The sequence below is a fragment of the Lepisma saccharinum genome, chromosome 3 (genome assembly GCF_977018435.1).
Source record: "Lepisma saccharinum chromosome 3, izLepSacc3.1, whole genome shotgun sequence".
NCBI classification, from domain to species: Eukaryota; Metazoa; Arthropoda; class Insecta; order Zygentoma; family Lepismatidae; genus Lepisma; species Lepisma saccharinum.
The window spans coordinates 80,837,728-80,855,908 of NC_139231.1; the positions used below are offsets into that span (position 1 = coordinate 80,837,728).

The window sequence follows — 18,181 nt, forward strand, 5'->3', positions numbered from 1 at the left end:
ACCTGGTAACAGTGTATTAAAGGCATCTTACCACATACACTAGGCAACGCCAAAAGAACAAAGTAGCAAAATAATAATAATAAAATAAAAAATAAACATTTAGATGGCAGTGCTGCACATCTGAAAAATGCAGATGTGCAGTATCAGTTCAATGAATTTTTTGCTGATCCTACTTCATTCTTCATAGACCGTGGTATACCACTCTATACCCTACAACATCTTTTCATGAAGAAATTCCTAGAAAAGCATGTCCAAAGGTTGGCTCTGGTACTGTGCTTCATTTATTTAAATTTTTCTTGCACCTAAATATGTACCTATTTTGTGGTTTTCTCTTTTGCATGTAAACAGTTAAAAGTTTGCACCTAAAGATACAGACCCTAATCATGAGTTGTTGGCAAAGTTGTTTTAAGTCATTGGGTCTTGATACAAACTAATGTGTAAGTTTCTCCACCAGGGATCAACTAAGGGGCCCCTCAATTATACCTGATCATGAAAAATTCAATGACATGTACCAGAAGTGTAATACGGAAGTTTATATGTCAGTTTTATAACAGAAATATTTTAAATTCCACATAAGAATATCCTATATACATATAATAATACATATTACACATGTAAATTTAAAGTAATTAGCAATAACTAAATATTCAAAAGGTTTTATTTTAAATACACTATAAATGTCAACTCATTTTAACACTGCCATATCAGTTCCATATAATATTTATTGTTTACAACACACTTTATTAGATTAGAATCCAAATTGAACAGAATCATGAAACGAAACAGTACAAGGAAATTTAAGATTTTTCCTACAAATTCACTCAGTTTCCTCTAGTACAATGAGCTTAGAATTATAGAATTCTTCTTCAAACCACAATTATCCTGAAAAGTGAAGACAGAACAAGTAATGATTATAACAAAGAAGATACTCTGAAAGAGTGAGGAATACCTATATGCACTAGTACAGTTTACTCAAAACCTCTAGACACATGTAAATGGAAATGTGTAACCGGAGCACAGTGATGGTGCTAGGGGGAAAAAAATACTGGAGAGGTATGAAGATATATTTTTTGGGAGGCGCAGTAATATTTAATATACTTTACAAATATGCATATTTGGGCTGAAATATTTATTTATTTATTCTCGTTTACTAGGGGGCATCCACCATTCCACTTCCCCCCCCCCTTCTCTTTTGGTGCTATGTGCATACACAACATAGCAAACAATGAATTTGCAATTTTCCTAAGGTAAGAAACCTGTTATTTTCTTTATGAACAGGTAGGTAAGGTAATACATTTTCTCTTTAGTAATTATCTTTGAAGACGAAAATCAATTCATCCAAGAGAAAAAGTAAGTCATTTATTTTCGAGAATGATTTTTTGTACAGATTTATTTGCACCATCTGCATCATCTAACAATAATAAAATAAGTAAAATCCTCCTGAGTGATTCTTCAAAAAATATATATCTATATTATTTTTGAATAAGTCAAGAATAATTCCAAATTGGCTAGAAAAATCTGTTAAGTGACAGCCCATGTCTTCAAATTATCTAATATTCTGATATATTCCCTAGGTTAGTGATTTTTAACACAGGAAACTATAAAAAAATTCATGTATCAAAAGGTTGATACTGGGAGGAGGTAAACCTCGTATCTTCTATATCAATGAAAATGCCATAGGCTTATACAATTTTTATACATGTATTCACACACATGTACATTCATACATACATTTATAAGACTTTTTAATGGAATGAAATGAATTTGTGGAAATTCCCTCCCACTTTACCAATATAAATATACACGAATTTACTGGTAGATTAAATGTGATGCTAAGAATTAATTATTATTATCATAAAAACTATAACTTACAGGAACTCATAGCTCCCAACAGGCTGGGACATTCTCTTCCAATATTTCAAAATTCAAATATGGCCATTTAATTTCTTTAATTTTTTTAAAAAAACAACAACAACAAAAAAACATTAATGTGCTTTTTGACACTTCAGTAGACGTTATTCTTGGATTGAATTTCAACGATGAAGGCTCAATGCATCATTTGTGTGTATGAGATGATAGAATGTGCTTAGTAATCTAGTGTACATTATTGTAATTACTGCTTGGTGCCATACTATTCCTCAGAATAGGCCTCCCCGATGGCGCAGTGGTAGTGTCATCACCTTGTAATCAAGGGGTCCTGGGTTTGATACCTGGTGGAGGCACATAGTGGTTCGGATCCCACTTTAAACTGTAGGTCCAGTCCCAATTAGTCTTAATGTGCATAAAGTGGACTTAAAACACCAACTCAATCAATCAATCAATATTCCTCATAACAGTGAAGGCGTGAAGACCAGGTCTCCATCACATTTTGCCACTCTTGCCCCCCCCCCCCCCAGTTTCAGTACCTTGCTCACCCCCCCTCACCCCTTCCCACCAATTTTGGAACCCAATCGCCACCACTGCCTCAGAAGGTTTATCCTGGTGCTGCTTCCTGTCATCTGCTGGAAGACCTTGGCAGTCATCACGTGAGTGCTCCACCTACTAAGAGAAGCACTGGAGACGGTATGTGCTTTGGTCTCTGCCAGCCACAGCTTGCTGTTCCTTTGAGAGGGCAATTTGAATGCTTGGTTGCCAGATTCACAGAGGAGGGGAGGGGAAGGCAGTTGACATGTAGCAAGCAAGTATTTCACATGGCAAGAGGAGTATTATTTTCTTGCCCTTAAAGAAGGACTTATGCAATAGCATGGTCAGTCGGGATATTTGCATGAAATATATATTTGACAACGAAGGTCTGCAGACGACAGACTATCTCTTGGTGGGAGCGGTACCAGGATAACACTTCTGGCCTATAGACAAGACATGTCCCCACATAGCCAAATGGTGAGCACTCTTTCCTTTGGTGAAAGTGGTCTCGGGTTTGATTCCTGGGGGGAGACCCCAAAATTTCAGTGTTGACAATGCATCGTTATTCTTGCATTAAGTTTGAACAATGAAGGTTCAATGCATCATTCGTATGTGAGATAACTGGGAAGCTACTTGAAAAGAGAAATTAGGAGGCTCAGGTCTCGAGATCCAGAAAATAGCAGTGATGGGAATCAACAAGCTGACCACTCATCGCCCAATGAAAAAGCCGCTTAGCAGGACCTGGTCCTTAGAGGGCTGTTGCATCATGGAAATTAGTTTCTATAAACATGGCTGCCTGAAACAGATACTTCAAGTCTAAAGAAGGAAAATTAATCATAAACATGTTTACCTCAAGTCTCATTCACATTCCTGAAATGTCACAATGTCTCAGTAACATCACATTTATTACATGTCCCAATGTGGTGCATGGTTGGGGTCTATCTGTCACTGTCCCTCACTTCCAAGTTTCTTGCTCACATCAAAGGCTGACAGGTATGTGGGAAAGAGTTTTCTACACATTGAATTCTTGTGGCAAACATGCCATATAATACACCAATATCTTATGCATAATGAATTTTTCAGGATTATTTGGGAAGATGCATTCCCCTGTCCCACCGATGCCTGTGGTCAGTGTCAGAACTACAAGTCTTGGGCCCTCCTGCAAAATATTAGCAAAGGCCCCCTCTACCTACCTACCTTTATATACACGCGCACACACACACACACACACATGGGGTCCCGGGTTCGATTCCCGGTAGAGGCCATAATGGTTCGGATTACACTTTAAACTGTAGGTCCAGTCCCACTTAGCCTTTCTGTGCATAAAGTGGGCATAAAACACCAACTCAATCAAAAACACATATACAGATACATAATGTGCGTGTGTAATTCTTGACCTCATGTTGACAAAGCCACATATAAGGACCTAGAGGGTGATTCAAAAGTCCCTTAACACCCCTTATAAAAAGTCAAGGAGTTAGGCTGGGTAAAATTGGTCATGATGGAAACAGGTTAGGCATAGGAGGGAAGGGGTTGTAGAAAGAGGGGGATATATATATATATATATATATGACACTGTTTTCTTACACCTGGAAAATGATACTTTGTTACAATCATGCAGTCATAACTTTTCCTGATTAAAGATAGGTTGAAGAATCCTTCACCACTGCATTTCTCATGAAATTCTAGCTTGATTTGATTTTAGTCTGACCGCCACGTGAAAAACAAACACACAAATAAGAACCCCCTACTATGGCAATGGCTGAGGGCCCCCTAAAGGCTTACTTGTCCCCCCCCCACACACATACACACACACTGCGGGGTTTTGCGGCTTGTAGATCCGGCACTGCCCGTGGTCCTTTATAAACTAAGGTGGAAATAATATAGTGAATACCATATAACTGAAGAGGTTGAACAAGTATTAACAAGCCACATTTATACTCAGCAGGCTTTTGCAAAACATTTCAAATGAAAAGGCATGGAAGTCTCCTAAGACATTACAAAGACAGGTTTCTTTATAGGCTAAACTACAGAAGTACAAGTGGTGGAAACATTTTCAATGCTTAGTTGTGGATTTTTTAAAAACATTCCAAGTATGTTTTATAAAAAAGCATCTATCTTGTCCCAACCCCTCCAATTAGAAAATTATAAGCTGTGTAAGATCATTGATACCAAAATATAGATAATTGCAGTGCACTTACCTGCTCAAAAACTTGATTTTCTTATTAAATCACAAGAAGATTTTGGCTCATAATCGACACATGACAAAGTTTCTAGTGTAGACCACTCTTCCACTGAAAAATATATCAAGAAAGATAAAATATAAAAAATACTTATAAATTGTACTAAAATATCTAAGTCAATCTCTTACTGTGTAAAAGTAAAGTTTGCTGTAAACACGTATTTCATACAAACGCAATTCACTTAGTAACTGCATGAGATAGATAGATTGCATCTTGTACAGATAAGGATGGATGAGGCCCAATAATCAATGTTTTATCAGTACAGGCCACAAAATGACATACATCAGTAAATGCTAATAATTTCACCAATTTGATATTTTATCTGGTCACGATAGCCAGAAAAAACAATGGCAATGGGACCTGATACACTGACCATGCATCACCCAATGAAAAAAGCTCCTCTGGCAGGCCCTGGCCCTTCGAGGGCTGTTGTGCTATGGAGTTTGGTTTCTCATTTTCATAAATAACTATTATTTTGAAGTAAGTATTGAATGATGAAAAGATTCTCTCAGGCTATCGACCAGTTGAGTTGTGAATAGGATTTCAAACTCTCGAGAGCTAATGTTACTCTCAACTTCATCTGAACATCTTATCTACCCTGAAGATAGAGAGTGACATTAGCTCTCGAAAGCTTGAAATCCTTTCCACAACTCACCTGGTCATTAGCCCGAGAGAATCTTTTCAACTATTAATGTGATTCCTCCACTGTTTCTATACATATAAAAGCAAAATTCATCTATAGTCTAAAATAAATTTGTACTTTACTTTTCTAAGGCAATTTTGTAATATGTATTAATTTAATAGGTGAATGATATCAACAGGGTTTTCCACTTGATGTCAAATTAGTGCACAAACATTATTAGTACCAGTAAATATACCTCATCAGTACATTTCTAATACATAATAAGTCATGGTACTGGCATTTATGATACATGAATATCACCTGAAACTGGTATCTTGGAAATAATAAATATTTGATATTGAAGCCAATTCCAGGACATCTCAATTTGAATTTTTTTAAAAAAAATCTCCAGTCTGAGATGGTCATATTTGACTTACCCTGCCACAGGTAACACAAATATAGTGCTAACCATTTCTGCAGGAATTGGAGGTACTTCCAAATCTTTGGAAGAGGATGCAGTACCCCCCCCCCTAAATTCTTTAATCCAAACTGTACTCATTCTACCATTCATAGAATTTTGTTTTTAAGTTACTACATAGAAAAAAAAGTATTTGTCTTCCTACTACAGTATTGTATGACACTAAATGCACGGCCATGAAAATAGGCAGCTGGGCAGAATTGTGCTGGTGCCACATATGGGAAAAGCAAAGCGAGAGAGGGACAAAAGTTGCTGGTTCCTGCGCACTGTGTGGCAATGTCAACCAGGCTGTGTTGCCTAGTTCAAGCGTCAGACCGACCTGTCTCTGGGGCACGCTTGTATCATGTGACCTTTCAAGCAAATATTGTCAGTTTGTATCACATGGATTACAAAGACCAACTCTAAAATGAGATCTTTCATTCTCTTGAACCTCCGAACACACGAGGTTGTGCTCTGATGTGACAACAATGCAAACTTCTGCCAACCTGCCCAATTTCATGGCCGTGTGTTTAGTTAGCTCACTTGATCTGTGTGCTCTGAAAACTTTCAAAAGATGTGAAAAATTTTAGTTTAATTTGAAGAAGACAAAGTAAAAGCTACTGTAATATCACTTTGTGTAAAAGTGTAAACATTTCTAACAGAAGTGACCGATTGGAAGGAAGATGTAACTCTGGTATCAAAGAGTATGTGACTGATGTTCACTTCAGATTTTTAAAAGGAAATCTTAAAAAATTAAAATAATAATTTAATATAAAATATGATTTGTATATTATTCAAACTACAGGGTAAATTTTAAAAATTGCTCTTTTCGTACAAGTCATTCTAGGAATTAAAGGTCAAAGATTTCTTTCTATTTCATCTTGTTAAAATTGTCACAAAAGATGTAATTGCATATTTTTTTACTACTAAACCAACTTATAAAAATTACATACAGTATGGCTGGAAAAGAAGTATACCGAAACTTGTACAATGTTGCCAACTTCTTTTCCGGCCATACAGTAGACTAAAAGTTTTATTTTCTCATTATAAGCAGAATTCAATATATTTCCCTTGTTTTATGAACAATTTAAGGGCGAAGAAAAATGAAAGTAACAAACAAAATGAAAAAGACGCTAAATATCAAGAAACCAGTTTCAGCTTTAAGCCCGTCTCAAGTGATGACGTTATGAAAATTCTTCAAAAACTTAACCTCAGAAAAGGTCCAGATTTCAATGAAATAAGTAATCGCATAATATATCTACTCGCCCCGTGGATTGTCGAACCTCTCACAGATATAATTAATTCATCCTTAAAAAGCGGAATCTTTCCCAACACTTGGAAACACGCAAGGGTCACACCTATATTTAAAGGGGGGTCCCCGACGCAAGTAAATAATTATCGACCCATATCAATAACTTCCTCATTAAGCAGGATTCTTGAAAAGGTAATAGACAAGCAATTAGAACAATACTTACATTCTAACAATCTACTGACAGATAGACAATTTGCTTTTAGAAAAAATCGCTCGACAGAATTACTCGTGCATGAACTGATACATAATTGGAGAAATATATTAGATCGTAAAGGAATGCAATACATTGGCATTATTTCTGTAGACATCAGTAAAGCATTCGACAGTGTTTAACCAAATTTATTGATACTGAAATTACATCAGCAATTTAAGTTCTCTGCCCTTGCATGCAACTGGATCGAAAGTTATTTATGGAATAGGAGTATCGACACAAAAGTAGGCAACTCGATTTCAAACAGTTTAAATGTATCTTTCGGTGTACCACAGGGATCTATTCTAGGTCCTAAACTGTTTAACATGTTTGTGAATGACATCGCAGACAGGGAATTTGGGTTTGAATTATATTTGTACGCAGATGACTGTCTCCTGTACTGCGCGTCAAGCAAATTAGAAAAAGTAATTGCAAATATTGAGGAAAATATGCCCGAAGTTCTTGAGTGGTATCAATCTAACATGTTGAAAGTGAACGAGTCTAAGACGCAAGTATTAATACTATCCAGTGAAAATAATAACAATACGCTAATTGACAACATAAAAATAGGAAATTTCAATATAAAACCATGTGAATCTCTAAAATATCTCGGTATGCACTTAGATAAAAGTTTATCCTTTTCACAACATGTAAAAAGAATGTGTTCACGCGCAGCACCTAGATTCAAGCAGTTTCAATTTGTCTGCAAATATGTACACCTTGTCCACAAATTAGCGTTCTACAAAGCATTGATTAGGCCGTTACTTGAATACTGTTCCTCTGTACTTTATGGGATTAATAGAAATAACACCACGAAACTAGAGAAAATGCAAATTTGGGCTATTCGTAGCATAAGAAATACAGCGCACACGACCTCACGTACAACCAGAGAAGAGCTCCAATTACCGACGCTGGAATCCAGACGAAAATATGCATTTCTACTAAAAATTCACCAGGCAATTAACAAGCACCACCACTTATTAAAGGACAAAGTAATGATATCTAGTAACATACATTATCCCAATCTGCGATCCAACAACGCCAACAGTATCCGAGTACCAAAATGTAACAAGGCAAGATACGGATCAAAATCCCTGTCATCACTGGCAAGTAAAGCGTGGAATCAACTACCTGTAAATTGCAGAAAGGAGAGAAATTTGGCCAAATTTAAACCACAGATTAGGACATTAATCTATGAATACTGACACTGTGCCTATTCTACCTCATTGCCTCCTTCATAAAACGTAGCTGCAAAAAATGTTTCTTTTAGTCTATTTCTCATGTTTTTCAATTATATAAATTTATAATATTCCATTTTATGTATACTTATAAACAAATAGCATAACTGTATATTAATTCATGTAGGGCAAAAAGCTGTTTTTGTAGTTCGGAATCAATGTTAAAAAAAATGTAAGCTTAATTGTAACCCTACTTTAATAATAATAAATAATAAATAATAAATAATAATAATAAGTGTATTTAAAGTCACAATCTTCTCAGATAAATTACTTGCAGATATTCCTATGAGTCTACATGGCTAACTCTATTTCTAATAGCAATAATGAAAATGCAATTTGTGAGGGTGGATATGCCACTCCTCCTTTGCATATAATGTGTTACAATTGTGTATCTAAATTCATTGAAAACAATTTTCTGGAATTTAAAATACGCATCACATTTAATATTAAGTAACTTATTTCTTCAGTTTTTCTAAATTATCAAACTGACTCTTTCACAAAACTTTACACCCAAACTTTTGACCCTGTCAAGGAATCTGTGGAGCAGTGGAGCAAGGATGCACATAGCAATAGAGAAGTAGCAAAAGCAGAGGCGCAACCACGAATTTTTGTCTGGGGTTGGCAAATACCAGGATAAATGTACCAACAAGAAGAAGAACCATAATAATAATACTAATAAAAAAATAATGGCATTATTATTATTATTGATACTACTACTATACTACTACTATTATTATTACTAGTGGTAGTAGTAGTAGTAGTACCAAAGACATTATTTTCCTCATAAATTACGTAAAGAAGGGGTAGAAGTTGGCACTAAAGAATTTGTTTGGAACAAAGTATTTGAAATGTTTTTTCAACACAGTCAATTTCACATTAGCTTGGAAAACAAAGACACAAGCTGTGTTTTTGAATGGGAGAAAATGAATGATAAATGCATTTCGAAGATAATTCTTTTTGTACATATAACATATATAAGTCATATACAACATAATGTTTTACATGTCATATTCAACATGGAGTGACATGAAATAAGAAAATATGTATGCAACATGCTAACATTAATTGAGTATGTATTCAAAGTTTATTCAATACATATATACAACACATATAATTTAAATGCATTACATTACAGAAAACAATTAAATTGTGAGCGAAGCGAGCAAGAAAATTTTTACATCCAATTTTTTCAATTGAAAACAATATTGATTTAATAGGGCACAAATAATTCCACTGGACGCCATGGTGTTCTCTCTTTTTCAACTATTTTAATTAAGATCGCTCGGCATCCATGGCCGACTCCCGCAGCCCCCTAGCTCTGAACCTGACGATACCGAGATAAGTATGGCTTGCGAGCGAGAAACTTTTCCTAAATGTATTTTAATATGCATAAGATTTGAAATCGAAGGAGGCAATTGATCCTCTGTGAACCCCCCCGCAGGTGCCTTTGGCCATCAATGTTTGCCCCCCCTATTTGCCGCTAATAGGGTGCAAATAATATAATGGGTTGCTAAGGCATTCTCTCTTTCACAACTTATTTTCATTTAGATCATTCGGCACCCATGGCCAACTCGCGCCGCCACCTAGCTACAGCTCTGAACTTGACGAAAGTGAGAAAAGCAGGGCTTGCGAGTGAAGTGAGCAAGAAATTTTTACTTAATGTACTTTTATTTGCACAAAATTTGAAATCGAAGGGGGCAATTCTCCTCTGTACCCCCTGCAGGTGCCCTTGGCCATCAATGTTTGCCGCCTTGCCCCCTAGAATTGACTTCCGTCGAAGGGGCATGCCTCCCCTGTGGTTGCGCCACCAGGCAAAAGCAAGTGAGTGGATCGAAGAATCTGGTAGCTGCAGCAGCATTTTCCCCTTTGTGCATTAATTGGTGGAGCTCTCCCGAGTCACTATTTGTTTGAACAGACAGTTTTTCTTTCTCTTGCTCCAAAGATTCCTGTGACAGAGTTTAGGTTGGAAGAGGAAGAAGTTTCAATAAGATGTGAGTACATTTGAAAAGGAAGGAGTGAGTAGGCAATCACATCTGATTGGACCTCCTTCATCTTTCTTCTTCCAACGTACCTGCAGATTCTTTCCCTGATGACAAACCCAAGACGTGGTCCAAACCTGGAGTGCAAAACTTTCCTTGTGTCCATGCTGTATTTGTGTTACCTGTTGCAAAGTAAGTCCAACATGACCCTCAATTTCTTACCTTCAAAAGTTTTATCACAGAGCACTTGGTTACTTTTTGAGCAAAGTAATTCTAACTTAGTTCAAAAACTAAGACACACAGACAATCTACAAAGATTTATCTTTAATATTATCTTTCTTAGAATAAGGTTAAGAATATGCATGTGCTACTTAGTCATAAGAAACTTAATATGAAGGCAACAGTTACAAATATTACTCATCAACAGTCCTGGTACGCTTTGCTCTCCGATCAACATCATACAAAGTGTAGACAGATACTCCCAATCCAATCCATATAAGCAGCAAACTTGCTTTGTAGAACATTCTGTCCATGGTACGCTGTTTTAAAGGAATGGGTAGGATGTTCCCGAACTGAAATAAAAGTTCTTTATGTAGCTCATTCAGAGTTTTCACTCATTTCACCAAATCGGATTCCCTGACTTTTCAGGCACTACGATGTACATTTCCAAACCATTTTGCAATGTTTCAACTTATTATAACTCTATGGTATAACTTTATGGTGGAAAAATGATAGAACTGTCTGCAGTTTCTTAGGGTGAGTGATATAAGGTCGAAATATTTCCAGCCTTGTCCCCACATAAAGCAGCTGTGGGGCTCACCCAGCCTTAAATCGATGGGTACTAGGTGGCAACCCTAAGGGGTAAAGGCAGCCGGAGCATGGTGATCATAACAGAACCTCCAAAATGGCAGAGATCGAGAATGTGTGGGGCCCTGCCTGCATCCCTCCCCCCACATCCCCTAAATGTGCCTTCATGGTATGGGGACCTTTATCCTTTTTATTTCTTGTCAAGAATCCATGTAGCAATTTAATGTTTACGAATGCACAAAAGCATGTACAGCAAATGCACAATAATGTTATTTTATATTCTCCTCACTTTTCCAGGCTCTTGAGAATTAGTGTGAAATTTCCTGACTTTTTTCATTCAAAGGCTGAATTTCCTGACTTTTAGAGGTTTGCAGGATTTACAGGTCTGCGTTTACCTTGCCATTGTTATATTTTGGTACACATCAGAAATGTCTCATAAAAGACATTATGCAAAGGAATTTGTAGTACTATACAATGTTTTGGTAGCTCGGTATTTGTATTTTACTTATTTCTTGTTGTTATTGTTTTCTCATTGTTTTCAGCTTCTGAAGGTTAACTCCGACAATGAGGATAAATGATGGTTAGACAAAATTGATGAAGGGACATTTACAAAGGAACTTCCATGCTTAGGCTCCTATATCAATTTGGAACCTTTGGTTCCAAGATCTTGCTTGGCGGTGCAGCAATGGTTTAGTTATCTGGAGATCCCGATTTGAGTCTTGATGGAACCACAGTTCCAATCAATTTATGTAATTAACAATCTCATGAGTACACCATTAAAAATTATTTAGTAATATGTTTGTATATTTGGTTATTTAATGTCACTTTACTATCTGTTTAGGTTAATCATGAAATGTAAGAATGAATGGTACTTAGATAAAGTAAATAGAACAAACAATGAAACAAATGTACAGGATCATGAAGGAAAATATACTACCCCAATTCTCATTTCAGGAAACAACATCCAGCTTTTCAAGACTTGAGAACACTTGGGAAACTTCTATTAGACATAAAATCAGAACTCTGGAAATGCATTAATTGTCAAAACTACAAGTATCAGAAACTTCCAAGGTATGAAAGTTTTTCTTGCCAGAAATCAAAAAAGAAATCCTGTGTGAAACTTGATGGATTCCCAAGTTTCACATAGGATTTCTTTTTTGATTTCTGGCAAGAAATCTGAATACTTCTCATCCTGATTTTTTTCTGATTCATCAATGAATTCTATCCTAAACATTTCTATACTGAGTGATTCCATATGTTTTCCCCACATAAACACATAAGACTGGGACTGATATTTTTCCAAACAACCTGCCAAGTGCAGCAGTTGTGTCTCCTTGAGAGAATATAGCCACAACCCCCACCCTCCCTCCCATGCAAGTTAGAACTTGCTCAGTCGTGTCTGAGTGTTGCTAGAGTGATGAGCAAACAAAAGGTGCCGCGGAGCGTGGAACAATGCATTGTGATCAAATTTCTCATTGGAGAAAAATGTCCAGCCATCTGAAATTTTGCAGAGACTCAAACAACAGTATGGGGAAGAGTTTCTCTCACGAACCCATGTGTTTGAGTGGTGTAAGTACTTCAGAGAGGGAAGAGAGCACGTGGAGAATGAACCACATGATCGTCGGTCGCAAACCGGCCGGTCTCCCAGACCCAAGAAAGCATGGAGGACCCATTCGGTAGGCAATGTTTTCTTGGGACTGACAGAAGGTTGTCCATGTAAACTTTCTTACAGATGCCAGAACAGTCACTGCAGCTTATTACTCAGAACTCCTGACAACAGAAGTGAAGGAAAAGATCCGATCCAAGTGGAAGAGGGGTGGAAAGCAGGTAGCCTTCCTTCAAGACAATGCACGGCCTCATACAGCCAAAACAACTATGACAAACCTCAGCAAATTGAAATGGGACCTTCTGGCACACCTGCCATACAGTCCTGATTTGGCCCCAAGTGATTTCTACCGGTTTGGAAGGCTTAAATCAGACTTGTGGTTTGCAGATAACAACGCCGTCATCGGCAGTGTTCGGGAGTGGATATGCAGCCAACCAAAAAACTTTTATGAAAAGGGCATTAAGATGCTTCCAGAACATTGGAAAAAATGTATGGACTTTGGAGGGAAGTACTTTGAAGGGTGACATGTGCAAATAAGTATTTGACAATAAAGGATATGGTAAAAAAAAAAAATCAGTACCGGTCATATTTGAATGACCTAGTAGATCAAAACCAATTGGGGTAATAATTACAGCACTTACTTACTCATCAGAATAGTAGTATAGAAAAAGGCCATTTGGTTTTGCTTACTTGTGTGTGTGGATATACTGTATATCATTTTTTTTTCAGATTTACATACTGCTGGACAAAAAAAACCGGACACTTGCATTTTTTGTGATAACGCATAAATTCTGATTCGAAGGCTAAGTAAATGTTGCAGAAATTATTGGAAATAAGAAAACCTGAATATATTCAACAGAAAGCAAATTAAAATTTATTGTTAATAAGATAAATTAGAACATAAACGAAAGTTACAGAAAACTACCAAAAAAAATCTTAGCAATATTTTTTTTTTAATATTGTTAACTGGTACTGGTGGGGTCTAATAGCGGGTGTTATCTCCCCTGCCATCAATTACAGCTTGTAACCGCCGTGGCATACTTCGAATAAGGTTGGCAATCACTTCTTGGTCCAATTGCTCCCATTCTTCTTGAATAGCACGTCTTAGCTCTTCAATTGTTTCTGGAACTATTGCGCGGTTTCTGATATGTCGTTTCAGTTGGTCCCAGACGTGCTCTATCGGATTTAGGTCCGGACTTTGTGGTGGCCATTCTAATCGCGTAATCCCAACTTCGTCCACGAACTCCGTGACAATATTCGCAATGTGAGGACGCGCATTGTCATGCATAAAAACAAAATCTGGGCCTATGAATGGTGCATATGGTACTACATGATCTGCCAAACATTCTGTAATATACCTGCGAGCTGTGATTGCTCCATTCTCTACAAGAACCAACTCTGTACGTCCTTGTAAAGAAATACCTCCCCAGACCATGACACCACCACCTCCAAAGGGTGTTATTTCAACGAAACAACACTGTGCATAACGCTCATTAGGTCTTCTATACACATGTTCACGCCCGTCTGATGAACGTAGGTTGAATTTTGACTCATCGGAGAATAAAACCTTTTCCCACTGCTCCACATTCCAATGTAAGTGTTGTGTAGCAAATTCCAGTCTTCGCTTCCGGTGACGTGCTAACAACCTGGGACCTGTAGCCGGCCTCCGAGATGATAAACCACTTTCATTCAGTCTTCTACGAACTGTTCGTGAATAAACTACAGCTCTATGAACATTTCTCAAACGCCGTGCCACAATATTTGAAGTCGTACGACGGTCTCTTAAGACTATGATACGCATGAAACGATCTTCCCGTGCTGTTGTGCATCGTTTCCGACCAGAACCCGGTCTTCTACCATATGAACCAGTTGCATCATACCGTCTGAGAGCTTCATGGATAGTACTTCGTGCTATATTTAGCACCCTAGCAATATAACGCACACTACGACCATCATCACGAAGAGCTACTGCTTTTATTACCTCTTCACGTCTCATTTTCAAGCTAGCAAACTTAACAATACACTTGCAAGAAAAACACCAGCAATGACAATGTCAATAATATCTGTTACTATGGTTACTATGAACCAAAATTCATGGCTCTCTAGACATTAAACGAAATAACATCAACAGGAATTGAAAATCAAAAAAATTAAAACAAAATTGCGTGAAATTAATTTTGAGCCTACTAGGTGTTCCAAATAAGTAAATACGAGTAAATAAATAAGTAAATAAATAAATAATAAACGGAAAAAGTATGGAAAATGTTCAACAATGAATGTTCAATTGTTCAATACTTACCTGAGAGCGTAATTCATAAGTAATTGCAATTCAGATGTCAAATATTAAGGTGTCCGGTTTTTTTTGTCCAGCAGTATATAGAACTGTATGCAAGTAGCATACAGTTCTGTGTAAAGAGTATAAAGTTTGATGCCACTTGCCTTTTCTTAGTAGTAAACGTAAGGAATGCAAAAGTTTCTAACTCTATAGTTGAAACAAATTACCCATCACCATAAATTCACTATATTATACACAACATACCATAACATTCAAAAATTGAAAGAAAATTATGGAGAAAGCAAGTTCAGTTCAGTTCCATCTCAGTTAAACATTACAATAATCATGAAAAAAATTGTGGGTTCACAGATGTGTGTATCGAAATTGTCCATCTTGACATTCATGCAGACAATATTGATCGAGGTCAGGTTAAAGAATTGACACAAAACTGCCAAGAAAGCAGACTACATCTTCTCTAATGCCACTAATAAAAAACCTTCCTGCGTAAGTGTATATAGGATGTTACAGAAATGTTAATGAAAAACAGGGATGGACAGTTTGCATTTATGTATCTTTCAGCTTTACTATACACGAATGTACATTACCTGAATTCTTCCTCTCTTTAGGAAACCTGGATCAACATTTCCACCAGCTTCAACTTTGGATGCATCACAGGGTTTATCTTGACAATTTTCTCCCATCTTCTGACTACTTGTTGTGGTATCCCCAATTGTAGTCTTATTAGTCATCCTTCTGCTGAAAGGAAGAAAAACACTACCGGAAACCTAAAACGGAAGGCAATTAGATTTGAAATTCACAAATTATAGATAATCTTCATAGACTTTTGAGTAATTTTAATAGGACATCATGCTTGAAGAAAGTACATGTACCTATGAATCATGACAGTCAGTGATACTCTATGTGATCAAAAGTATCTGAACACACTGCAAAACGTGTGTTTATCATATAGGGTGACACAGTACTGCCATCTACCGCATGGAACACATAGTCAGCGAACTCAGTAGTCTGCTGACAGTGAAATTCGGAGGTGGCGGGGTTACAGTGTGGTCATGTTTCTCCTGGAGGGGGCTTGGCCCCCTTGTTGCTTTACATGGCAATGTCACGGCACAAGCTTACGTTGATATTTTAACTGCTTTCATGCTGCCTACCGTCGAAGACCAGTTCGGGGATGACCATTGTGTCTTTCAACACGACCGAGCACCCGTCCATACTGCAGGGCTTGTGGGGGAGTGATTTGATGACAACGTCCTCCCACTAATGGACTGGCCTGTGCAGAGTCCTGATTTGCATCCCATAGAACATCTCTGGGATGTTTTGGAATGCAGACTTCGTGCTAGACCACACCGATCCACATCAATACCTCTTCTCATTTTGGCACTTTGCAAGGAATGGGCTGCCATTCCTCAGGAAACCTTCCGGCACCTGATTAAAAGTATGCCTGTGATAGTGAATGCTCTCATCAAGGCTAAGGGTGGGCCAACACTGTATTGACTGCCAGTGTTCCCGATGGAGGGTTGCGCAAACTTGTACTTTATTTTCAGGTGGGTGTCAGGATACTTCTGATCACATAGAGTACATATGGTTCTCTAGGAAGAGATGTAATATGTTTAAAGCAATTATATTTTTATTTTGCATATTTCATGCCACTATTCTGTGTCTTTAAGCTAATCATGATACCATACATGAATGATAAATATAGTCCTGGAGCCAGACTCCTAAAAATCCCAGAGAAATGCTTTGGTCCACATTGTAAGTCAAATTTGATAGGTTCCCTTAGTTCCTTGTAGGACAGAACGAGTTACAATCACCATCCTCAGAGGCAATTCCTACCCCTGTCTCCCTATGTGGCATCTTGTTCCCAAGCCTCTCTGTGAGTAATTTCAATGCTTAGTGCTATATGAATAATTTATTTAAGTTATACTTCACCTTTAAAAAATATATTTACTTTATTATTTTGTTAGCCTCCTCCCCCAATGACTTGAAAAATATTTCTTGACCTGGAATATACTTCAAGCACTTCCTTCAAGAAACAAAAGTTTGAGAAAAGCCTTTTAACAAAATTGGAATTTCACCCGCGTTATATATTTAAAAATTAAACTATTGTCCATCTGACACTTTGATGATGCTGTCTGTGGGAGCACCTGCTTGCCCCCGTCTGTCTCTTCTGTTATAATTGTTTTCAAACAGCTCTGCGAAAGTGTTACGTGGGCAATGCTTTAAAGATGTAGCAAAGATTGACTTCATTTGTATGTGAAGCATACAGGATACAGATGTTAGTAATTTATTTAAATGATATGCATTCACAAACATTTAAGCCTTAATGCAATTAAAAACAATAGTAATTTTCAGATTGGTTCAATTTATATAGAGTAGGAACACTTTTCATGGAATGCCCTGAGAGGGGGAGGGGGAAGAGTATTCCAAAACGTGAATATTACTAGTGTGAAAATGTTGGCATGTTGTGCGAATTATGCTTTACATCAGTAACATGCACATAAACATATAAAAAAATATATTCTCATGCCAGCAAATGAAATTCTTTACATATTCATGAGGTGTTCAGAAGCATAAATTATCCCATCAAGTTACTTGGTAAACTTTTTCCAGTCAGATCTATGAGAAAATGCATCGATCTCTATATGATATTTCTGGATTCAAGAGCATTCGCTGGATTTGATTTAATTTATACTAGTCTTGTGGCTATGATTTTTTGTGAATATGTACAACCTTGATTAATACCAATTAAATGTTGCACTGCTTTTAGAAAATAACGTTCCACAGCAAAATTTACCAGTATGTTGATTCAAATTTAACATGAAACCATTCCAGAAGTTTTAAAACTATCTTAAATTGTTATTTATTTTACTTACTTGCAATAATTTTACTTGTGGAAGGACCATAATCTTTTGTTCCTTTGCATATGGCTAGTGCACTCTAATTTCCTTGGTCACAGACACAATGAATATAGATGAGAAAACTTGAAATGAATGTAATGAAGTCCACTCCCAGTAGGTGTCACTACTTTCGC

The 18,181-nt window shown here is 37.0% G+C and overlaps 1 protein-coding gene across 3 annotated transcripts; it reads right to left on the reverse strand.

Moving 5' to 3' along the window:
- Positions 1-646: 646 nt before the first annotated feature.
- Positions 647-18,131, reverse strand: LOC145985859 (uncharacterized). 3 transcript variants are annotated; one of them, XR_014441461.1, is made up of 5 exons: positions 18,024-18,131; positions 15,738-15,917; positions 10,853-11,016; positions 4,605-4,697; positions 647-882 (listed from the first exon to the last, which is right to left on the reverse strand). XR_014441461.1 is itself a non-coding variant. In XM_083119963.1 (5 exons), exons 1-4 carry the CDS (start codon positions 18,051-18,053, stop codon positions 4,652-4,654), a joined length of 411 nt encoding a protein of 136 aa, XP_082976089.1. In that variant the 5' UTR covers positions 18,054-18,131; the 3' UTR covers positions 647-882; positions 4,605-4,651. The 3 variants fall into 3 exon arrangements, 2 of the variants coding, with proteins under 2 accessions (XP_082976089.1, XP_082976090.1); XM_083119963.1 differs by having other exon boundaries at positions 10,862-11,016; XM_083119964.1 differs by having other exon boundaries at positions 10,862-11,016; positions 15,738-15,888; positions 18,024-18,096.
- Between the last annotated feature and the right edge of the window lie 50 nt (positions 18,132-18,181).

Excerpts from the sequence above, each read along its gene's own strand:
- LOC145985859 (XM_083119963.1), bottom strand. The coding sequence starts at position 18,053 with ATGGTCCTTCCACAAGTAAAATTATTGCAA. Across the intron at positions 11,017-15,737 it reads TAAAGAGAGGAAGAATTCAG|TTCGGGAACATCCTACCCAT; the intron begins GTAATGTACATT and ends CTTTTATTTCAG. Across the intron at positions 4,698-10,861 it reads CGTACCAGGACTGTTGATGA|TGGAAGAGTGGTCTACACTA; the intron begins GTAATATTTGTA and ends TATATTTTTCAG.